The sequence below is a fragment of the Phodopus roborovskii genome, unplaced genomic scaffold (genome assembly GCF_943737965.1).
Source record: "Phodopus roborovskii unplaced genomic scaffold, PHOROB, whole genome shotgun sequence".
Lineage (NCBI taxonomy): Eukaryota > Metazoa > Chordata > Mammalia > Rodentia > Cricetidae > Phodopus > Phodopus roborovskii.
The window spans coordinates 164,111-181,561 of NW_026126141.1; the positions used below are offsets into that span (position 1 = coordinate 164,111).

General features: G+C 37.3%; 1 protein-coding gene across 2 annotated transcripts in view; it reads right to left on the reverse strand.

Annotated features, from left to right (window-relative positions):
• Positions 1-8,145: 8,145 nt before the first annotated feature.
• Positions 8,146-17,451, reverse strand: part of LOC127218504 (claudin-34) — a 38,661-nt gene continuing 29,355 nt past the window's right edge. For both annotated transcript variants that reach the window (XM_051179537.1, XM_051179539.1), the window contains exons 2-3: positions 9,679-9,758; positions 8,146-8,809 (exon numbers count right to left, since the gene is read on the reverse strand). In XM_051179537.1, coding sequence (XP_051035494.1) covers positions 8,149-8,781 — 633 coding nt within the window. In that variant the 5' untranslated portion in view covers positions 8,782-8,809; positions 9,679-9,758 and the 3' untranslated portion in view covers positions 8,146-8,148. The remainder of the gene's footprint in view (positions 8,810-9,678; positions 9,759-17,451) is intronic.

The window sequence follows — 17,451 nt, forward strand, 5'->3', positions numbered from 1 at the left end:
AGAATAACACCCACAAATTATTATTCCCCTCCACACATGTGCTGCAACACAACTGTAATTCCTACATACCTCACACATACAGACAGACACACACACACACAAAGAAAAAGAGAGAGCGGGCATAAATATATATAAATATAAATATATATATATATATATATATATATATATATATATATATAAAACCATGTATATTTATACATATATCTGTAGAGAAAAACATAAGTTTTTAACAGTCCATTAAATATGTGTTACATAGCTGTATTTGTTGTAGATTCAAACACTCTGTCATTCTACATTACTAAAACATCTGTAATTGGCACGTACTTGAATTGTACATATGGATTTATGAATACAGGATCAAGTAAAATTGTTACAAGTTTTTTTTTTTTTTTTTTAGTACAGCATCATCTTTCTTGGCACAGTTGGCCTTGATCCAGATCATAGTAATATGGTGGTCACCAAAGGTTAATAGCTCCCAATCCCTTGTCTCAATCCAATAAAAAATAAACAGGCAGACTTACCTGGTAGTATGCAAAAGATAAAAAACCTTTATTAATAAAAGTTCAGAAAAGTGTGAAATTGAGGAAAAGAGGGAAACTATGAAAGTAAACTATTGAGAGAAAATGTTGAGAGTTGGAAGGAAAACTTACCAAACAAATAAGTGCTAAAAATTTCTTATCTATGGATTTTTTGTGGCCTTGGAAGAAATCAGACAATATGTGAGGTAATTGCTATGGAATTTAATGGTTCCAGACAATGGAGTGTGCACACACTCCAAGCAGGTCACCCTGACCTAACCAAGGGGATAATTGTGCACTATTATATATTGCCAGTGCTTGGAGACATGTTGAATTTATGTCAGGCTCTGGGCTTCTCTGTTATTAAGCTTGTCTGTTTGCTAGCGATAAAACTGTTAGTAACTGGCTGGTTGTGTGACCTGTGAACTTATAATTATCTCGAGTGCTGTTAAGTATGGTAAATTCTTTTTTCTCATATTTTCATGACAAGCATAAAGTATTACCACACATATCAAGATATAGCAGCTATCTTATATCTATATCCCTGCAAATAGGGTGATCTGGGGTAGTCTCTTGAAATAGCTAGAGACTTTCTTCAAAACCTTTTGATTAACATGAAAGGGTGGTAGTGTCTCACACAAGTTTCTCAAGGGTTTTAAGGTGTGACATGTCCTCCTGACAATGGCTAAGAGCCTTGTCTCTCCATGTTTATGGTTCATCATCATATAGCCTGCTATAAGCCCTCTTATTCAACATCCTTAGTGTGATAGGCTTTAACATTTTAACAACAATCTTACTTTTAAGGCCCATTTCTATTGTTATTACAACATATATGAGCTACATACTATTTCACCATGTAACCATTTCCCTTTCTATCTGCATCAAAATTACAGAAAGACATATGCTGTCTTAGTTAGGGTTTCTATTTCTATGAGGAAACACCATGACCACCTCAACACTTATAAAGAAAACATTTAGTTGGGGCTAGCTTACAGTTCCAGAAGTTTAGTCCAATATCATCATGGTGGACCATGGTGTCATACAGGAAGACATGGTGCTGGAGAAGGAGCTGGGAATCCTGCATCATGACCATCAGGCAGCAGAAGGAAAAACAGTATTATACTGGCCAGTATTGGGATTATAAGACATCAAATCCTGTCCCCATAGTGACTTACATCCTCCAACAAAGCCATACTGACTGCAACAAGGCCATGCATCCTAATAGTGACACTCTCTATGAGTCAAGCATTCTCACACTAGTCTATGGAAGTCATTCCTATCCAAACAACCACATTATTACAGGAATCTGCTTCCTGAGCATAACACCAGTAGCACAGACACTGTAAACAACAATTAATAAATGGGACCTCCTGATACTGAGAAGCTTCTGTAAGGCAAAGGACACAGTCAGCAAGACACAATGGTAGCCCATAAAATGCGAAAAGGTCTTCACCAACCCCACATCTGACAGAGGGCTGATTTCCAAATACAAAAACTCAAGAAGCTAGTCACCAAAACACAAAATACTCCAATTAAAAAGTTGGGTACAAAAGTAGGGAATTCTCAATAGAGGAATATAAAAGGACACTAAGAAATTGCTCAACATCCTTGACATTAGGAAATGCAAATCAAAACAACCCTGAGATACCATCTTTCTCCTGTCAGAATGGCTAAAATAAAAAACACCAAAGATAGTGTATGCTGGAGGGGATGTGGAGAAAGGGGTTCACTACTCCACTGCTGGTAGGACTGTGAACTCATACAGCTGATGGGAGAGGTCATTCTGTATATTTCTCATACTGGTTAATAATAAAGCACTGTTGGCCAATAGGAAAGGAAGATAGGAGGGACTAGGAGACAAGGAGGAAATAGGAAGTAGTAGGGAGGAGTCAAGATGGAGAGTCTGGAGAAAGCTGTATGCCGCCGGCTCCCCGGTAAGAGAAATACATAGATCAGCAGAAATGGGTTAATACTTAAGACAGAGCTAGCCGATAAGAAACAAGTAACTGGGCCAACAGCATTGTATCAAATACAGAGTCTCTGTGTGTTATTTGGGGCTGGTGCGGCGGCGGGACAAGACCGGGCGGCGACAGGCAGAAAAACCCGTACCATTACATACAGCCATTTTGGAAATCAGTATGGTTGTGTCTCAGGAAAACGGGAATCAGTCTACCACATGATCCAGTAATTCCATCCTTAGGCATATACCCAGAGGATGCACATTCATATAAGGACATCTATTCAATTATGTTCATTGAAGCATTATTTGTAATAGCTAGAACCTGGGAACAACCTAAATGCCCCTCAACCAAAGAATGGATGGAGAAAATGTGGTACAGTTTACACAATGGAGTACTACTCAGCAGAAAACAAAAACAAAAACAAAAACAATGGAATCTTGAAATTCACAGGCAAATGGATAGAACTAGAAGAAAACCATCCTGAGTGAGGTAACCCAGTCACAAAAAGACAAACATGGTGTATACTCACTCATATGTAGCTTTTAGACATAGAGCAAAGGATTACCAGCCTACAATCCACACCACCAGAAAATCTAGGAAACAAGGCTGGACCCTAAGAGAGACATATATTGTCCCTTGCAGAAGGGGAAAGGGACAAGTTCTCCTGAGGAAATTAGGAGCATGGCAGGTGGAGAGAGGAAGTTAGGAGGGAGAGGAGGGTAGATAGAGGTGGGCATGAGGGATCAGGAGGATTGAGTCAGGGAAAGAATGTTGGAGAGCAAGAGATACCATAATAGAACAAGCCATTATAGGTTCTAAGAGAAATCTGGCACTAAGGAAACGCCTAGAAATCTACAAGGATGAACCCAGCTAACAATCTAAGCAATAGTGGAGAGGCTACCTTAAATGAGTTTGATTACTACCTTATATGCCATCCTAGAGCCTTCTTCTCGTACCTGATGGAAGCGGAGCAGACACCCACAGCTAAACACTGATCCGAACTCCTGGAATCCAGTTTCACAAAGGCAGGATTGATGAGCCTGGGTCATGACCAGGCTAGAGAAACCCACAGAAACTGCTGACCTGAACAATTAGGGAGGTCATAAACTCCAGTCTGACAGCTGGGAAACCAGCATAGGACTGACACAGACTCCCTGAATGTGAGTGTTAGTTAGGAGGACAGGGAAGTCTTTGGGGCCTCTTGTAGTAGATCAGTATTTATCCCTAGTATAGGAATGGACTTTTTGAGCCCATTCCACATTGAGGGATACTCCCTCAGCCTACACACATGGGCAAGGGTCTAAGCCCTGCTCCAAATGATATGACAGACTTTGAAGGGAAGCAGAAAGGTGATGAGATGGAGGTTGCTCAGGGAACAAGGGAAGGATGGGTGGGTGCAGGAACTGACATTGACATGTAAAACAAGCTTTTTTCCAATTTAAATACAAAAATTAAAAAAGAAAGTTTAAGGATAAAAATGAAAAAAGAAAAAAAGAATTGTAGCCACATATGACGGTTAGTTGCTTCCCTACTTTGGGAAGCTTGCTTGTCAAGTTCTGATACTATGAATGCTAGTCAGGAGGAGGTATTCAGATCAATTCCAGCTCAATTGCCTCTGGGCTCTTTTTCAGAAGTGTGTGAGTTTTCAGCAAAAGGATTTGTCTTCTGGCTCTAAGTTGGGATAGTGGCAACCAAAGATAAAAACCTTAGGCTAAATATTTTAGGAATCCCTTGGAAAACTCTAACAAACAACTCAAAAGAAGGTAAATGTACTAAATTTTCTAAATTTGTAGGTGAAAATTGAGGTTTGCATGGAGCATTTAGGCAAAGATGAGAAAATTGTTTTACCTATACATGTGAATTTATGCAAGAAGATACATGTGTTTCACTTCCCTTTTTGGATACATAATAAGGTATATAATTCCTTATGATTCTTTCAGACATCATTAGTTTGTTAAGCCCCATTCCTCTGTTTTGTGTTTACTTCCTTCATCTCTCAGTAAAGAAGCATTCTTTTGCCTTTTCCAAATTCAGCCCCTGTGTGTACTGCCTGTACATTCTCTATTGCTTCCCAATCCCCATATACCAGCAGTGGTCCATTCACACTTTTCTGATTTTTGCATTTATTCTGTTGTATGTAGGTACATATGACTATTTGGAGCTGAGAACTTCATATGAGAAAACATGACACTTTTCTTTCTCAATCTAATTTATTCCCCTGGAGATGATTTTTTTCTAGTTCTATCCATGTATCTGTAGAGTTCATAATTTCAGTTTTATTTACAGCTGGAGAGTATTCCTTTCTGTATATTGGCCATGGTTGAAATATGCACTTGGTAATTGAAGGACATATAAGTTGTTTCCATTTCATAGCTATTGTAAGCATCTGTGGAATAGGATGTCAAATTCTTTGGGCAAATGCCAAGAATCTGAGTGAAAAGCTAGATTTATTTTTATGTTTTTGAGATTTCACCACACTGATTTCCATAGTGTCTGAACCAGTTTTCAATTCTAACAGTATTAAAAATAAGGGTTTTCTTTCCACACATCAATTTTAGCATTTACCATCAGTAGCTGTATTGGTCTTTACCATTCTGACAAGCATAAGGTGAAATCTTGAAGTTGCTTTCATTTGCACTTCCCTAATTTCTAAGAATGAAAAACATTTTGAGACACTTCTTAACTACTTTTATTTTTCTTTTGAGTACTCACTTTTTTGTACCAGCTCCATTTTTAATAGGTCCTCTTTTTTGGCTCTTCTTATTAGAATCCTTTGGCTATTAACCCCTTCTCAGATGTGTTGCTGGCAAAGATTTTCTACCATTCTGTGGACTTCCACTTATTTATTATTTCTTTAGCTGTCCAGTATAATTTTAGTTTCAGAAAATACCACTTGCCAATTGTTGACCTTAATTTGTGGGCAATTGTAATCCTACACTTATGTCATCTAACTTACAGCTTATGTTTACTTCAAGCAATTTCAGGTTTAGGTCTTTGATCATTTTGAAGTTCATTTTCATGTATGGTGATAGATAAGGTCTAATTTCATTCTTCTGAGGGTTAACATCCAGTTATGCCATCACCATTTCATGGAAATGCATTCTTTCCTCCATTGTATGTATTTTAAATGGCTGAATTTATGTGTATTCGTGATTGAGTCAATTGCCTTTTACTGGCCTTTATGACTGTTTTTGTGCCAGTACCACATTGTTTTTATATTTGCAGATCTGTTTTGTATGTTGAGAATGATAATCTCTCAATTATTATAAATTATATCAATCATTATAAATTGAATTCAGGATTTCTTTGGCTATCTGGAGGAAATGCATCATTAAACTTTCTTCTTCAGGGAATAAAAATGGGCATATATGTAGAGACTACCTAAAAGGTAATACTACAAAAAACACACCGAAGTGTATATACGGATGTAGATAAGTGAAAGTGTATTTCACTAACAAGCAAAATTAGATGAACTCTACCTGGACAACACACACACACACACACACACACACACACACACACACACACAAACTGCAAGTGTCACCATCATAAAAATAGTCCTTACACAAGTTATGTATTGTGATCATGCATATAACCTCAGCTCTGGAAGTCTGAGAAAGGGTTGTTTAATGTCTGAGATCAATGTCAACAACATATAAATCTGGAAAAAATTTAATTTGTATTGTAAAAACCTGTCCAATATAAACAAACATACAAACAAAAATAACAAAGCAAAAAAAAAAATCAATGACAGAAACAATGTGACAGACTTTTCTAGCTTAAAACAAACAGAGACCAATGTGATTCCAAGGATTCAAATTTTATCATATTCAATATCTGTCAAACATATTTTAAGATAGACCAAAGTAAGTGCAAACATGAATGAATAGATACAACTTATGCTGTGTGTTTTCCTTTGTGTTCATGGCATGAAATCCTGTTTTTTAAAAACCCACTTACTAGAGAAAGGATTTATTTGCCTCACATTTCCAGGTCAAGATCCGTCAATCTGGACAAGTCAAGATGGCAAGAACATGAAGTAACTAGACACATGACATCCACAGTCCAGAAGAGGGAGCAATGAATTAATGCATTCCTTTCAGCACTCAGATGCACCTCTATACTCACATGCAGCTCATAATCCCCTTCCTGGAGAATTGTGCTACCCACACTGGTTAGGTCTTCCTACTTCACTTAATATATCAAGATAATTCCTCACAGGTAGGCCTACAGACCAATCTAATCTAGATGAAGTAGAAACAAAGAAAACAATACAAAGAATTAATGAAACAGAGAGTCGGTTCTTTGAAAAACAACAACAACAACAACAAAATAGACAAACTTTCATCCAAACTAACCAAAAGGCATAGAAAGATTATACAAATTAACAAAATCAGAAAGGAAAAGGAGACCATAAAAATGGATACTGAGGAAATCCAGAGAGTCTTTAGGTTATACATTGAAAATGTGTACTCCACAAGATTCAAAATTTCAAAGGAAATGGACAATTCAATTTTATGGTATCACTTACCAAAATTAAATCAAGAACAGATAAGCAATATAAATAAACCTATATACCCTAATGAAGGAGAAGCAGTCATCAAGTCTCCCAACCAAAAAAAGCCCATGGCCAGATGGTTCCAATACAGAATTCTCCCAGAAATTCAAGGAACAGCTAATATTGATACTCCACAAATTGTTCCACATAATGAAAGCAGAAGGGTCATTGCCAAACTCTTTTTATGAGGCTACACTTACCTTGGTACCCAAGCCACACAAAGATACAACTAAGAAAGAGAACTAAAGACCAATATCCCTCATGGATACTGATGCTAAAATGACGAAACACTTGCAAATTGAATCCAAGAACAAATTAGAAAAATCATACACCATGATCAAGTAGGCTTCATGCTGTAGATGCAGGGATGTTTCAACATATGAAAATCCATCAATGCAATCCACCATATAAACAAACTTAAAAGGAAAAAAAAACATGATAATTTCACTAGATGCTGAAAAAGCCTTTGATAAAATCCTTCATGATAAAGGTCTTGGAGAGATCAGGCAATACAGGAACATACCTAACATACCTAAATAAAATAAATACAGTATGCAGTAATCCAACAGCCAATATCAATCTCAATGGAGTGAAACTCAATGCAATTCCCCTATAATCAGGAACAAAACAAGGCTGTCCAATCTCTCCATATCTCTTCAATATTGTACTTGAAGTTATAACTAGATTCCTTCCCGTGGTTTCTCAACATTAACACATACCTGGAAGTGTCATAGAACAGACAGAAAAAAATCATAGCACGGTAAATTGTTCACTTTCTACTTTAAGCCTTGGATACATAGACCAAGGTGAGAGGTTACTGTACTGTAACTTGAGGGACACTCATTTCAATAAGTACTAGATTTATTGGTTATTTACTTTTGTTAACAGTAAATAAAACACGGATTAGATAATACCAAATGGACTATATTTTATTCTTTGAAAGGCCATGTCCAGCAATGAAGTATTGAAACCATAAATAAAAGACAGAGAAGATAAGAGGCCAACACAGTTTTGAATTCTTTAAAAATTTATGTAGACACATGAAGAATATTGCTATCATTCCAGGTAACTTTGGATTTTGAATGTTATGTTAGGTGGAAATTTACTGTTAATTTTTAGAACGTGCTGGCTTGCCTGTGGGAATATTTGAAGAAAGCAAAATTGTGCCACTTAATAGAAACAAAATTGCAGCTATAACTGCCAAGGCCATAGCACTTCCAATTTCCTGAGTGTCTGGGTGGGAAGGCATATGGAAAGATGGTGGGAATGCTATTTCCTCCTGGATTATGATGGATACATAATTAAAAAATACAGCAAGGCAAACAAAGCTGCTAGCAATGATGTTCAGAATCCCAGAGAGACCGAATGGATTATAGGAGGAATTTTTATGCACTCTTCCCACGCATACGTTCCAAAGAGAAATAATGGTGGTAATTTTCCCAACTAACCCAAGAAAGCTAGAAACCAGTAGCAGTTGTTGGGCCACTCGGATATCCAAAGGAATGAAGGTGTCTTGGTAGTTGTATCGGTGACATATTCTGATATCGCTGAAGCTGTCATCATGGTGGAAAACACAGACTCTCCACATGCCCACAAATGCTGTGGTAGGCTTAGAGGCAATAGGGTCTTGAAAGCGCCACACTCGCCACTGAGGTAGGCCCATGGAGATGCAGCAAATTATCCATGCCACTGTGGTCAAAGCAAAACCCCCCATTTGGCGATTGCAACGTTTTTTGATCATAATGATGGTGACAGCAGATAATCAGCAACTGAAAAGAAATATAGGACAGGATAAGGATAGGTTCTCAGAACTTGGACAGTGTACTCAGGGGGATGGTTATTTGAGAAAGGGCCCTTTGCCCTGGAGATCTCCCACTAGGAATGTGGTCTAAGCAAACAGAGAAGGCCCCTGTGGCAATATGTCCAGGCAGGTTGATAATCCACCAATCCTCTTAAAACTTGCACTTGGTCTAGTCACAATGGCATTTGGTCAAAATTATCTAGTCATCACAATGGTCATCACAGTATAAGTCAGTCGGCAAATGGAAGATTGCTTGAAATTTAAGAACTCAATAAAATGATTCATGCTATATCTACTCTTTGCAAATATATGCCAACAGTAAGGATGCAAAGTGGCATTATAAAGATGTTTGGGGCTCACCCTTTTCACCTGGTATAATTTTTTGAGATACGATATATTCTACATTGCTGACTACCCTGGAACTGTGCCCTAAACCTGGCACTGAGCTCCTGGAAATCCTGCTGAATTTCTATCCAAAGGACTACTATTAGAGACATGAGTCTTGACACCGATGTTTTGAAGGACCACCAATGGTTAGCATGTGAGAAAGTTTGTCCTCTTTCATACTGACTAGTATCCCAGCAAAGTTAAGTGTCAGACTGCCTGTTCATTCACTTGTCTTGGACATTTGGATTAGTCTTAAAGCTTTGCCTGTTAGAAACATTATCATATGAATCAGAATGCATATATGAGACTTTGTATTCATTCATTGTGTTGTCACTTCTGTTGAGTATATACTAAGGCATTCAACTTGGGGAAGATAGGTGTCAAGTTCATACAATTTGTGTTGTAGAATTTACAAAACTGTTTCACATCAGTTGGATGAATTTTACATACCCACTAGAAAATACGGAATTTTTCAGCTTCTTTATAACTTCCTTCTCATTGGCTGTGTACAATACACCAACACATCAATACTGAAAGACAGTAAATGAATGAAAACTCGTAAAATAATAGAAAATTAACTTAAATATATTCAATATTATCTTAAAGCAACCCATTTCATTGTAATACTTGAAATATGTGAAATATGTGAAAACTTGTGAACATGGATCATGCTCACCCTTAGGCAATTGTACAACACATAAGTACATTCATAGATTTATGTTTAGTTTTGATAGTCTAATTGAAAAAAATATAAGAATGACCGTAGAAGGGCCTCTCAGTGAGGAATCATCTAGATTAGATTGGTCTGTAGGCCTACCTGTGAGGAATTATCTTGATAATATTAAGTGAAGTAGGAAGACCTAACCAGTGTGGGTAGCACAATTCTCCAGGAAGGGGATTATGAGCTGCATGTGAGTATAGAGGTGCATCTGAGTGCTGAAAGGAATGCATTAATTCATTGCTCCCTCTTCTGGACTGTGGATGTCATGTGTCTAGTTACTTCATGTTCTTGCCATCTTGACTTGTCCAGATTGACGGATCTTGACCTGGAAATGTGAGGCAAATAAATCCTTTCTCTAGTAAGTGGGTTTTTAAAAAACAGGATTTCATGCCATGAACACAAAGGAAAACACACAGCATAAGTTGTATCTATTCATTCATGTTTGCACTTACTTTGGTCTATCTTAAAATATGTTTGACAGATATTGAATATGATAAAATTTGAATCCTTGGAATCACATTGGTCTCTGTTTGTTTTAAGCTAGAAAAGTCTGTCACATTGTTTCTGTCATTGATTTTTTTTTTTTGCTTTGCTATTTTTGTTTGTATGTTTGTTTATATTGGACAGGTTTTTACAATACAAACTAAATTTTTTCCAGATTTATATGTTGTTGACATTGATCTCAGACATTAAACAACCCTTTCTCAGACTTCCAGAGCTGAGGTTATATGCATGATCACAATACATAACTTGTGTAAGGACTATTTTTATGATGGTGACACTTGCAGTTTGTGTGTGTGTGTGTGTGTGTGTGTGTGTGTGTGTGTTGTCCAGGTAGAGTTCATCTAATTTTGCTTATTAGTGAAATACACTTTCACTTATCTACATCCGTATATACACTTCGGTGTGTTTTTTGTAGTATTACCTTTTAGGTAGTCTCTACATATATGCCCATTTTTATTCCCTGAAGAAGAAAGTTTAATGATGCATTTCAAGGTATGCTAAAAACTACTCAGTTCATTAAAGTCCAGTATCCACTGAATTAGTAAAATGTAAGTACTAGAAACAAAGTTGTTAAAACATCTCCACTTTCATTCATCAAGAAGCAGCATTTTCAAGGAAATATTGGTTTAGCTTTTAATTATCTTTTGTTAATTTCAATATATTGCCCTTGTTGCATGGTTTCTGGGTTTTACTTACTGAAGATTGTCTCTTCCCTAGTCAATATGGGCATATATAAACAGATATGTCATTAGTGAGCAAAAGATAAAAAGATGAAAACACATATGAGCAAGCATTCTTTCAGGACATATCTGAAAAGTTTCTGCATCCTGAAAAGCCTCTCCACAAATGCAGCAATCCAAATCAGAACAAATCAAACAGAATTAGAAAAAGCCCACATTTAATTGGTAAAATGTTCTTGCAAAAAACAAAAAAAAAAAAGATGGGGAAGAAAGATCAAAAAAAAATATTGTCAGTTTTCTGTGGGGTAAGTTTAAACACCCCGAGGGAGTGGTTCTGAGCCTCTCAGGGGGAGGGGTCAATTCTTTGTGGGCTTTCTAAGGTGAGTAGCCTCTGTTTGTCGGGCTCTCCAAGGGTATCAGGGCCTGGGAAGAAGAGAGAGAGAGAGAGAGAGAGAGAGAAATGAGGTTTCTGCCTAATCACCCCATACTCTTTGGGTATATGGATGCCATAGGCTCAGGTAGAGCTTTCATCAGAACAATTTCCCCTAAACTTAATAAAAAGGAAAATTGCAAATGTTAGAAATGGGGAGATTAAATATCAGCCGTTGATTGAGACCTGGTCTGATATGAAAGCCCAACATGAACAGGCTTGGTTAGAGCCAGGTAAATGGTACATATAGGTTGAGGTAAACAGAGTTAAACAAGAGAAGTTATACTAATCTGTCCTTGCAAAACTTTAAAGAGGGTGTATAGAGTCTTAGCTCTGATCATGGTATTTCTTCATATCAATAGAACGATAACTAAGATGGAAGTTGGAATCAGGAATAGGCCAATGTGACAGGCTTATCCCATCTGCTTATCAGTAGAATGTAAAAGACTTTGGGACTTTGCCCAAGAAAATCAGTTGAAATTTTTATAGGGTTTAATGGATGATCCTGGCAAGAGCTTCAATGAGAGCAGATCTGAGAGCAATGTAAGCCCAGCATAAGAGGTTTCGGGGGAAGAATATTTTGTTCTGTCCTAGAGACCATTCCTGAAATAGATTGAGAAACAATGTAGCTGACTTTTGCCCTTGTACAAAAAGTATGTCTGGAGTAAATGGAAGAATTTTAGATTAATGTTGTTAGAAGAAGAGATTTCCAGACAGCTTAGTATTGACTGACATGTGTTTATTAGTGATCATTCCTATGTAGATCTCAAATGAAAAGGTGGCAACAGAACAAAGAGAAATACAAAATGTATGGTTTGAGTAGAAAAGGAGTATCAAGAAATGAAATGTTGGGAGCCTCCTGAGGACTGGGGACTGTATGTGTGGGGGAGCCGATCACTGCTGACCAGAGTCTGCCTGTATCCTAGTCCCACCTCCAAACATGGGAGGAGGTGAGCTTGGGCCTGTTTCCAGCCTACCTTTAGGGGCCATACTTAGAGCCTCCTGAGGTCTAGGGCCTGTGGGCACATGGGAGAGCCCTTCCAGATGGACCATTTTGTCCACAGCCTGCCAGCATCCTGGAACTGCCTTCACCCATGGCAGGAGCCTGCCTTCCAATGCCCAGGTGAGAACCTCCTGAGGACAGTGGACTATGCATGGGCTAACGATTCCCAGTGGACAAGCCCTTCCAGAGTCTTCCAATGCCCTAGTCCTGCCACCACCCACTGGAAGAGGAGATCCCTTAGAGTATTGAATCTTCTTGCACCCTCTAGAAGAGAACCTTGTTCCCATACCCACCAGGAGATGGAGAGACCCCACTGGCACCCACTGGAAGAAGGGCTGGGTAGACAACAGTATAAAAACATAGTCAAAAGCAGAAAGAACAATATGGCACCATCTGAGTCTAGGAACTCAACACCAGCAAGACCTGAGCTTACCCACACAGATGAAGTGGGAGAGAATGACCTAAAAATAACTTCATGAAGAAGATAGAGTCCCTAAAAGAGGAAATGAGAAAATCCTTTAAAGAAATGGAAGAAAATACAAACCAAAAATTGCAAGAAACAATTCAAACAGTGCAAAGTTTGAAAGTTTAAATAAATAAATAAATTAATAATAATAATAATAATAATAATAATAATAATACATATGATAATACATATTCTGAGGAAATGGTGGAAATAGAAAAGCTGGGTAAATGAACAGGAACTTCAGATGTAAGCATAACCAACAGAATATAAGACATGGAAGAGAGAATCTCAGGAGTTGAAGATACACTAGGAGAAATAGATTCATTGAAAAAAGAATATCTTATGTCCAACAAGTCCCTAATACAAAATATCCAGGAAATATGGAATGCTGTGCAAAGGTCAAACCTAACAATAATAGGTATAAAAGAAGGTAAAGAAACCCAACTCAAATTGCAGTAAATATATTAAAACAAGTAATAGAAGAAAACTTCCCCAACCTAAAGAAAGACATGTCAATAAAAGTACAAGAAGCTTACAGAACACTGAATAGAGTGAACCACAAAAATGTCCCCCTGCAACATAATAATCAAAATACAAAACATACAGAATAAAGAAAGAATATTAAGAGTAGCAAAGGAAAAATGCCAAGCAACATATAAAGGCAAAGCTGTCAGAATTACTCTTGGCTTCTCCATGGAAACTCTAAAGGACAGAAGGTCCTGGATAGGCATTCTACCAACACTGAGAGACCATGGATGCCAGCACAGAATACTATACCCAGCAAAGCTTTCAATCAGTATAGATGGAGAAAACAAGATATTCCACAACATAAACAGGTTTAAACAATACTTGTCAACTAATCCAGCCCTACAGAAAGTTCTGGAAGGAAATCTCCAATCCAAGTAAGTCAACTACACCCCCCCAAAAAAAACCATAGGCAATAGATAATCCCACTTTACCAACAGCCATAATAAATAAATAAATAAATAAATAAATAAATAAATAAAAATAAATGGTGGAAATCCACATGCAATACCACCACCACCAACAAATCCAAAACAAACAAGAATTAAAAATGGTCATTAATATCCCTCAATATTAATGGTCTTAACTAGTTTATAAAAAGACACAGACTAAAAGAATGAAAACAAAGACACAAAGACAGAATCTATCCTCCTGCATACAAGAAAAACACCTCAACTTCAAAGACATACATTACCTGAGTTAAGAGTAGGGAAAAGATTTTCCAATCAAATGGACCCAATAAACAAGCAGGTCTAGCTATCCTAATATCTACCAAAATTGACTTTAAACTAATATCAATCAAAAGATATGAAGACAGTACTTTCTTATTCATTATGGGAGAATTCCGTCAAGATGAAGTCTAAATTCTGAACATCTATGCCCCAATACAAAGGCACCCACAATTGTAAAGGAAACATGTGTAATTTGAGTTTTAGTAATAAAACCCCACATACTTATGGTGGAACATTTCAACACCCCACTTTCAACACTAGACAAGTCTACAAGACAGAAAATTAACAAAGAAACAAAGGACCTAACAGAAGTCATGACCCAATTGGGTTTAACAGACTTTTATAGAACATTCCTTCCAAACACAAAAGAATATACCTTCTTCTCAGCACCATATGGAACCTGCTCTAAAAGTGACCACATAATTGGCAATATAACAAACCACATAGGCATAAAAAAATTGGGATAAGCCCCTGTATCTTATCAGACCACCGTGTTTGAAAGTTAGAATTCAACAACACAAATTGCAGAAACCCTACAAACTCATGAAAATTGAAGAATGTGTAATTGTACCATTGCTGGATCAAGAAATAAGGAAAGAAATTGATGACTTCTTAGAATTCAATGAAACTGAAGACACAACATAATCAAACTTATGAGATACTTTGAAAGCAAAGAACTAAGTGCCCACATGAATAAAATTTATAATAGTCACATTAGAGAATTAACAGCACAACTGAAATCAATAAAATAGAAACTGGAAAATAATACAGAGAATCAATATAACAAAGAGTTGGTTCTTCCAGAAAATCAACAAGATATATAAACATTTATCCAAACTCACCAAAAGGCAGAGAGAGAACATGCAAATTAACAAAATCAGATGTTAAAAGGGGGACATACCAAAAGACAATTTTATGGATACTTATCACTTAACAAAATTAAATCAAGAATGGAAAAGGATTTTAAGTAAACTTATAACCCCTAATGAAATAGAAGCAATCACCAACAGTCTCTCAACTAAACAGAGCCCAGGGCCACATGGTTTCAGTGCTAATCTACCAAAAATTCAAGGAAAAGATAATACCAATACTCCTCAAAGTGTTCTACACAATAGGAACAGGACATTCATTTCCAAACTCTTTTTAGAAAGCTACGATTACCTTGGTACCCAAGCCACATGAAGACACAACTAAGAAAGAGAACTACAGAGCAATATTCCCCCTGAACATTGATATAAAAGTACTCAATAAAATACTAGCAAGTCAAATCCAAGAATAAATCAGAGAAATCAACCACCATGACCAAGTTGGCTTCATCCTAGGGATGCATATGAAAATCAATCAATGGTTCGACTCAGTGTTTAGGCATGGGTATTTGCTTCTGTTTCCAACAGGTACTAGATGAGGGCTCCATGATATTGAATAAGTTAGTTGTTGATCTCACTATCCGGGAAGAGAATTTATGGTAGCATTTCCAAGGTTGCTCAAACTGTTAGTTGGCGGCAGTCTTGTAGGTCTCTAGACCTTTCTTTAGGTTCAGTTTTCTCTTCAAACCAATAATGGCTCCCTCTTTTATGTTCTCTCTCTCTCTCTCTCTCTCTCTCTCTCTCTCTCTCTCTCTGTGTGTGTGTGTGTCTGTGTGTGTGTGTCTGTCTGTCTCACTCAGAGGGAGAGGACAAGACCAGGTTGCAGAAACACATAGAAACAGCTGACCTGAACAAGAAGGAGCTAACAGGCCCCCAGACTGATAGCTGGGAAGCCAGCATGGGACTGACTCAGGCCCCCCTGAATATGGGTCTCAGCCAGAAGGACTGAACAGTCTAAGGGACCTCAGACAGTGGAACCAGGATGTATTCCCAGTGCACAAAAAGGACCTTGCAGGCACATCCCCCATGGAGGGATAACTGCCTTAACCTAGAGACAGAAGAGAAGTCCTAGTCCCTACTTCAAATTACTTGACAGATCTGCATGACCCCACCTGGATGGTGTTACCCTACATGTGGAATTTGGGTAGGGGGAGGGGAGGGGAAGGTGGCCAGGTTGCATGTGAGGGGCAGAGAAAGTAAGAGGGGGGTAGGACTGGAGAAAGGGAGGTAGAGGGAACTGGGATCAGCATGTAAAATAATAAGTAAAAAGTAAATAAATAAATAAATAAATAAATAAATAAAATCATCAATGGAATCCACCATATGAAAAAAAAAATGAAAATGAAAAACCACACCATCATCTCAATAGATGGTAAAAAAGCCTTTGACAAAATCCAACACCCATTCATGATAAAGGTCTTGAGAGGTCAGGGATAACAGGAAAGTACATAACATACCTAAACATAATAAAAACAATATACATCAAATCAACAGACAACATCAAACTAAATGGAGAGTAACTCAAGTTGATTGATTCTTCTAAATCATGAACAAGACAAGGCTTTCCACTCTCTCCATATTTCTTCAATCTTGTACTTGGAGTTCTAGCTACAACAATAAAACAACAATAGGAGATCAAGGGGTACAAATCATAAAGGAAGAAGTAAAACTTTCACTCTTTGCAGATGATATGATAGTTTACATAAGTGACCAAAAACTCTAACAGAGAACTCCTACAGCTGATAAACATTGCAGGACAAGTAACTCAAAAAATTAGTAGCCTGACCATAATACACACAAAAAAGAATCTGAGAAAGAAATCCGAGAAATCACCATTTACAATAGCTACAAACAACATTAAATATCTAGGGGGTAACTAACCAAACAAGTTAAAGACCTATACAATAAGAACTTTTAGTCTTTAAAGAAAGAAATTAAAGAAGATACCAGAAAATAGAAAGTTCTCCCATGCTCTTGGATAGGTAGGATTAACAGAGTAAAAATGGCAATCTTGCCAAAAGCAAACTAGAGATTCAATGCAATCCTCATTAAAATTTCAGCACAATTCTTCACAGACCTTGAAAGGACAATGCTCAATTTTACATAGTAAACAAAAAACCCAGGATAGCCAAACAATGCTGTACAATAATGGAACTTCAGGAGTCATTACCATCCTTGACTTCAAACTCTACTGTAGAGCTACAGTCCTGAAAACAGCATGGTGTTCAATAAAGTTGAATTGAAAACCCTGATATTAACCCACATACCTAGGAATACCTGGGTTTTGATGAAGAAGC